The following is a 7904-nucleotide window of genomic DNA, read 5'->3' as shown; positions in this document are numbered from 1 at the left end:
AGTATGGAAGTTCCTCAGAAAACTAAGAATAGAATTACCACTTGATCCAGCAATCCCACTCCTGGGAATATACCCAGAAAAAACTGAAATTCAGAAAGATACACGCACCCCCATGTACACAGCAGCACGATGCACAATAGCCAAAACATGGAAGCAACCTAAATGCCCATCAACATATGAATGAATAAATAAGAACTCAGTACATATATACAATGGAGTACCACTCTGCCATAAAAATGAACAAAATAATGCCATTTGTAGCAACATGGATGGAACTCGAGTATCATACTAAGTGAAGTAAGTAAGAAAGAGAAAGTGCAAATACCATATGAAATCTCTTATTGTGGAATCTAAAATATGGCACAAATGAACCTACCAACAAAACAGAAACAGACTCATATGACATAGAGAACAGGGAGAAGGGGAGAGGGAGAGGGATGGACTGGGAATTTGGGGTTGGTAGATGCAAAGTATTACATTTAGAACGAATAAACAACAAGCTCCTAATGTATAGCAGAGGGAACTACATTCAATATACTGTGATAGACCAAATGGAAAAGAACATTTTAAAAGTATGTATATATATATGAGTGTGTGTGTGTGTGTGTGTCTTTGTATAACTGAATTACTTTGCTGTACACCAGAGACTGGCACAACACTGTAAATCAACTATAATAAAAAATTACTGTCATCTACAATTCATCTTTTTAAATTACTAAATTCATTGTGCAGTAAAAACCATTTAACTACTTTTAAAATGAGAGTGAGTCATAGAGAAATTAAGAACTTGCCCAAGATTATATAGCTAGGAAGTAGCACTAAGCCTTAATCCATTCTTTATCTTACAAAAGAATACATACTTCATATGATTACTATTGTGATTAAATGTGTAAACACATATGTGGCACTAGAATAATAGGCAGCACAGAATACTCAATAAATATTAGCTCTTATTAGATTTTACTACTCTGAGGATATGAATCAGATTTTTTATATTGAAATATAGTTGATTTATATTGCTCTGTTAATTTCTGCTATCCAACAAGTTAATCAAACATTTTAAAACACTTTCTTCCGTTTTCTCTATTTCTGTATCTATTTCCTCCTGTGACCCCCTTTTATGGTGGTGGTGGTGGTTTTGGCATTAATACTTTGTTGGTATTAATACTTCATGTCTTGTGGTCCATGGCTATCTTCTCATATTTAAGAATGATGAGAGATCAAGGTGCTGACAGTTAGCTCTTTGTGTCTGTGATAATGAGGTTATCGATGGCAGGACCTCACTCTAATGTAATCATTGTAAGATAAGAGTTATTAGCTTAGGAGATCCTCAAATACCAGTATGTTTAAGTTTCTGTTTGAGCCTTTCATATGCTCCAGGTTAGGATTCTGCAATATTTTCTGTGCAAGAGAGAGTTAGAGATGCGCACCCTGCATATTCCAACTGGAGACTACTGCGTGGAAAGGGACTAAATATCTCACCATTCAGGATGCAAAGTTTTGTTTGATTTCCCTATTTTGGGCTTCACCCCTCACACTTGCACTCTTAGCTCTGCCCAGGGTCTCCAAAGTTAGAGATGTTGTTTGGTCGCTAAGTTGTGTCCAACTCCTTTCCAACCCCATAGACTCTAGCCCACCAGGATCCTCTGTCCATGGGACTTCCCAGGCAAGAATTCTGGAGTGGGCTGCCGTTTCCTTTTTGGCCGTCAATGAACTTCTCTTTTTTCTTTTGGACTTCAGTCTTATACAATGGGTTCCTCTAAATCTTGTATCCAAATGGGATTATGTTGGACAAACAGGAACTTTTCTTTAGACATTTCTTGGAACTGATAACTGCTCTTTGATCTGATTTCTGTCATCAAATTTATGTGTATACATTCTTGGTTTCTGTAAGTTCATATAATTTTTATTAACTACCATTTATTGGGTATTTAAAAGGAGTGAGCTGTGCAAAATCAAAGAATTACATGAAAGTACTCCATCACAATAAACTGTGGAAAATTCTTGAAGAGATGGGAATACCAGAACATCTGACCTGCCTCTTGAGAAACCTGTATGCAGGTCAGGAAGCAACAGTTAGAACTGGACATGGAACAACAGACTGGTTCCAAATAGGAAAAGGAGTACGTCAAGGCTGTATATTGTCACCCTGCTTATTTAACTTATATGCACAGTACATCATGAGAAATGCTGGGCTGGAGGAAGCACAAGCTGGAATCAAGATTGCTGGGAGAAATATCAATAACCTCAAATATAAAGATGACACCACCCTTATGGCAGAAAGTGAAGAAGAACTAAAGAGCCTCTTGATGAAAGTGAAGGAGGAGAGTGAAAAAGTTGGCTCAATGCTCAACATTCAGAAAACAAAGATCATGGCATTTGGTCCCATCACTTCATGGGAAATAGATGGGGAAACAGTGAAAACAGTGTCAGACTTTATTTTGTTGGGCTCCAAAATCACTGCAGATGGTGACTGCAGCCATGAAATGAAAAGATGCTTACTCCTTGGAAGGAAAGTTATGACCAACCTAGATAGCATATTGAAAAGCAGAGACATTACTTTGCCAACAAAGGTCCATCTAGTCAAGGCTATGGTTTTTCCAGTAGTCATGTATGGATGTGAGAGTTGGACGGTGAAGAAAGCTGAGCACTGAAGAATTGATGCTTTTGAACTGTGGTGTTGGAGAAGACTCTTGAGAGTCCCTTGGACTGCAAGAAGATCCAACCAGTCCATCCTAAAGGAGATCAGTCCCGGGTGTTCACTGGAAGGACTGATGCTGAAGTTGAAGCTCCAATACTATGGCCACCTCATGCGAAGAGTTGACTCATTGGAAAAGACTCTGATGCTGGGAGGGGTTGGGGGCAGGAGAAAAAGGGGACAACAGAGGATGAGATGGCTGGGTGGCATCACCGACTCGATGGACATGAGTCTGAGTGAACTCCGGGAGTTGGTGATGGACAGGGAGGCCTGGCGTGCTGCGATTCATGGGGTCTCAAAGAGTCGGACACAACTGAGCAACTCAACTGACTGACTGTAATATTGCTCTTCGAAATTTGGAAGGAATCAAACGAGGGTATTCTGTCTTCTCTGAGCATAGTAAATCTCACTCTAAATTCAAAAATAAAAATAGAAGTAGTGAGGATAACTGTGTGTAGTAAATCCATCTACTTTTCAATTTCTGCCCTTCTGTAGTGATTTATTTTTCAACCATGTGTCTAGCTTACATTTTTAAGAATATAATTGAACTTAACATTTTAAAAATGAAAACTTCTTAGATCCCTCCTCCATCAATTTCTGAGCACACTCTTGACACCTTCTATACTGGACATCACAGGTGAATTCTGTTCCAAACAATCTCCCTCACCATGTAGCAACCATGTACTTTGGCTAAAACTGAAACCACCAAAAGCTTAAGAGGTGATCCCAGAGAGGATTAAAGTAAAACAGAAGACAAAGATGAGTTCAGATTCTGAAACTAAAATCTCCACCTACAATTCTATTGTGGGCTTCCCTGGTGGATCAGCTGGTAAAGATTCTGCCTGCAATGCGGGAGACCTGGGTTAGATCCCTGGGTTGGGAAGATCCCCTGGAGAAGGGAACGGCTAGCCACTCCAATTCTGTTCTGGCCTGTATAGAATTCCATGGGCTGTATAGTCCATGGAGTCGCAGAGAGTCGGACACAACTGAGTGATTCACTTTCACTTTCATAATTTTATACCCCTGAAACAATGATCACCTCAGTAGCAGGTACATGATCTTGGTTAATCTGATCAGAATAAAACCAAGTTTTTGTCCTACAACTGGGAAAGAGAATCTCTCTCACTCTGTCTTCCTGTGCTGAAAGAGACAGCAGATGACCATAACTATAGCTGGAGTAAATCTTGGGAAACTGAGGGAAGCCAGTTTTAGCCGTAAGCCTGTGTTAAATGAAACTAATATGTTTGTGTATTTGTTCTTTTTTTTTTTTTGGTAAATTATGAGAAACTAGAACTAAATTACGGATTTCCACAATATGTTCCACCCCAATCTCTTACTTCATTTTTCTCTTAGTTCACAGTTCACTACTATCAAGGAAATCTACAGAAGGCCTTCTGGTGCTATAAGAACTATCTATATATAGTTCTCTTTGTTCTACCTTATGGTTAATTCAGTTTCATATCCTTTGAGAGGACTTCTGAAATGTCTTGTGTACACTTTCCCTTTCCCTTACCACCTAAGGAAGACCAAGTAGTGCTGGAATTTTGTTCAGTTAAACAGTCACTTATACTCTCCTAGTTTCTGGTGCTCAGTTTTCTCAGAAAGATTACATGCTCCTGGGGGCCAGGAATCACATCTTATATTTCTGTATTCACCACAATTGTGTGGAGAGTGGGGAAGGATACTTAAATGCTTTTTAAACATGCTAATAACATCAAAAACTATAAACAGTATAGAATAACTCTTATGGATGACAGACTATATCTGTAATCACTTGAACACAATACATAAAAGAATATTTGCTTTTGGAGGATATTTATGTGAATGGAATTTAGGTAGCTTTCATCAAACTCTGAAAATCTGTGGAGACACTTGGTGGCGCTGCAGGATAACATCGCTGGGAGAGAAAAACCATTCTATGCTGGATGATGTTCTGGACATTGTTATCCAGTGAAAAAAGAGCAGTAGGAAGACAGAACAAGGCTTCAAGTGGAAAACTAGAAGTTATTCAACAAGGTTAAAATCCTTAAGCCTTGGAAGAGTCGGTGGACATTATCAGAGGCACCTTACTCAGAAGTGGGAAGGGTGAAGCGATTCTGCAGGAAGACTTTGGGAAAGGAGCTATGGAGATTGGAGGGGCAGGCATTCTGCAGATAAGGCAAGTCCTGCTTTTCTTTGTTTTGCTGGGGATGTCTCAAGCGGGCTCTGACTCTGGGCGCTTCTCAGTGGCAGAGGAAATGCAGAGTGGGAGCTTTGTAGGCAATCTGGCAAAAGACCTGGGGCTGGAAGTGGGTGAGCTATTCTCCAGAGGGGCTCGGGTGGTCTCTAATGATAACAAACAGCGATTGCAGCTGGACATAAATACAGGGGATTTGCTCTTAAGTGAAGCACTAGACCGGGAGGAGCTCTGTGGCTCCACCGAGCCCTGTGTGCTGCATTTCCAGATATTAATGAAAAGCCCCTTGGAGTTTTTACGGATTGAGCTCCAGGTCAAGGATATAAATGATCACTCTCCTGCCTTCTTAGAAAAAGAAATGCTCTTAGAAATCCCAGAGAACAGTCCTGTCGGTGCTGTGTTCTTACTAGAAAGTGCAAAGGATTTGGATGTAGGAATCAACGCTATAAAAAACTACACAATAAGCCCCAACTCTCATTTCCACATTAAAATGAGAGTCAATCCGGATAACAGGAAATACCCAGAGTTAGTTCTGGATAAGGCGCTGGATTATGAAGAGCAGTCTGAACTCAATTTCATTCTCACCGCTCTGGATGGCGGGTCTCCACCTAAGTCCGGGAGTACCTTGGTCCGGGTGGTGGTCGTGGACAGTAATGACAACTCCCCTGAGTTTCAGCAGCCATTTTATGAGGTGAAGATTTCAGAAGATAGCATACTAGGCTCACCGGTTGTCACCGTCTCAGCTTGGGATTTAGATTCAGGTAAAAACGGGGAAATATCATACATGTTTTCCCATGCCTCAGAAGATATTCGCAAGACATTTGAAATTAACCAAAAGTCTGGAGAAGTGAGTTTAACGTCACCCTTGGATTTTGAAACAACTGAATCATATTCCATAATCATTCAAGCCACAGATGGGGGAGGGCTTTTTGGAAAATCAACACTCAGAATTCAGGTGATGGATGTGAATGACAATGCTCCTGAAGTGACTGTGTCATCAATTACCAGCCCAATCCCAGAAAATTCTCCGGAGATTGTGGTTATGGTTTTTAGTATCCGAGATAGAGACTCTGGGGAGAATGGGAGGATGATTTGTTCTGTTTCAGAAAACCTCCCGTTCGTGCTAAAATCATCAGTTGAGAATTACTACACGTTGGGAACGGAAAGAATGCTGGACAGAGAAAGGCAAGCGGAGTACAACATCACCATCACGGTCACTGACATGGGAACCCCCAGACTGAAAACCGAGCACAACATAACCGTGCTGGTGGCCGACGTCAACGACAACGCCCCCGCCTTCACCCAGACCTCCTACACCCTGTGGGTCCGCGAGAACAACAGCCCCGCCCTGCACATCGGCAGCGTCAGCGCCACAGACACAGACGCCGGCGCCAACGCCCAGGTCACCTACTCGCTGCTGCCGCCCCCCGACCCGCTCCTGCCCCTCGCCTCCCTCGTGTCCATCAATCCCGACAACGGCCACCTCTTCGCCCTCACGTCCCTGGACTACGAAGCCCTGCGGGCCTTCGAGTTCCACGTGGGCGCCACCGACCGCGGCTCGCCGGCGCTCAGCAGCCAGGCGCTGGTGCGCGTGCTCGTGGCGGACGCCAACGACAACGCGCCCTTCGTGCTCTACCCGCTGCAGAACGCCTCGGCGCCCTGCACCGAGCTGGTGCCCAGGGCGGCCGAGCCGGGCTACCTGGTGACCAAGGTGGTGGCGGTGGACGGCGACGCGGGCCAGAACGCCTGGCTGTCGTACCAGCTGCTCAAGGCCACGGAGCCCGGGCTGTTCGGCGTGTGGGCGCACAACGGCGAGGTGCGCACGGCGCGGCTGCTGAGCGAGCGCGACGCGCCCAAGCAGCGGCTGGTGGTGCTGGTCAAGGACAACGGCGAGCCGCCGCTGTCGGCCAGCGTCACGCTGCACGTGCTGCTGGTGGACGGCTTCTCGCAGCCCTACCTGCCGCCCCCGGAAGCGGAAGCGGCGGCCGCGGCGCCGGCCGACCCGCTCACCGTCTACCTGGTGGTGGCCTTGGCGTCGGTGTCGTCGCTCTTCCTCTTCTCGGTGCTGGTGTTCGTGGCGGTGCGGCTGTGCAGGAGGGGCGGGGCGGGCTCGGCGGGTCGCTGCCCGGTGCCCGAGGGCCACTTCCCGGGCCACCTGGTGGACGTCAGCGGCACGGGGACCCTGTCGCAGAGCTACCAGTACGAGGTGTGTCTGATGGGAGGGACTGGAACGAATGAGTTCAAATTCTTGAAGCCGATTCTCCCCAATCTCCCGACCCAACGCCCTGGGAAAGAAATAGAGGAAAATCATACTTCCTACAATAGCCTTGGGTTCAATATTCAGTGACCATAATTAAGTTTTATATCTAATATATATGTTGTTTTGTGCCGCTTCTACACCATCGTTATTTCCCCCAAAATATGTATTTGAAATTGCACTGTTACTTTTATATCTTCGCATGTTGTACCCATCTTCTAAGTGAATGATTTTTTTTTTGTGGTTGTAATTATTACAAATAGTAATTTATTCTCTAACCAAGGAGGTCTTAATTCATAGTTAATTAACTTGCCTTACACCAAGTAACTTTTTTCTCATGGCTCCCTCTTCAGTTGAACTTTCACTCACAATTATGCTTTTGATAAAATAAAGCAGACCACTTTCAAAGTATTTCAAGTGTTCAAGCATTTCTTCATTTTTGTGGTTTTTCTAATGGTTTAATATTGGTTGCTATTCAGAAATGTCATTTTTCTTTAAATTCATCACTCTTTTTAATTTTTTTAAACATTACTGCTGAAAATATACCTGAAAATAATTTCCTTTGATAAACATAATCACCTTGTAGGAAAGGGCCAGAAGGCAATTTTCCTAGTGTCTCTCCCTTATTGATCCTGGAGGGTTATTGTGAAGACATATTAATATTGTGACCACCCACATAATCTTGGAATATAAAGTTTTTATTTTCCAGATGTCTCACTAATGTTACAAAGGTATAATGCAGTCTAGTAGAATGCAGGCTCCTGAACCATAAT

The 7904-nt window shown here is 43.6% G+C and overlaps 1 protein-coding gene across 1 annotated transcript; it reads left to right on the top strand.

Moving 5' to 3' along the window:
• On the top strand, positions 4446–7542 carry LOC106502336 (protocadherin beta-12-like). Its single transcript, XM_018050250.1, has one exon. It carries the CDS (start codon positions 4822–4824, stop codon positions 7219–7221), a length of 2400 nt encoding a protein of 799 aa, XP_017905739.1. The 5' UTR covers positions 4446–4821; the 3' UTR covers positions 7222–7542.

This window comes from Capra hircus, chromosome 7 (genome assembly GCF_001704415.2).
Source record: "Capra hircus breed San Clemente chromosome 7, ASM170441v1, whole genome shotgun sequence".
In the NCBI taxonomy this organism is placed as follows: Eukaryota; Metazoa; Chordata; class Mammalia; order Artiodactyla; family Bovidae; genus Capra; species Capra hircus.
This window is presented reverse-complemented; position numbering and strand designations above follow the sequence as displayed.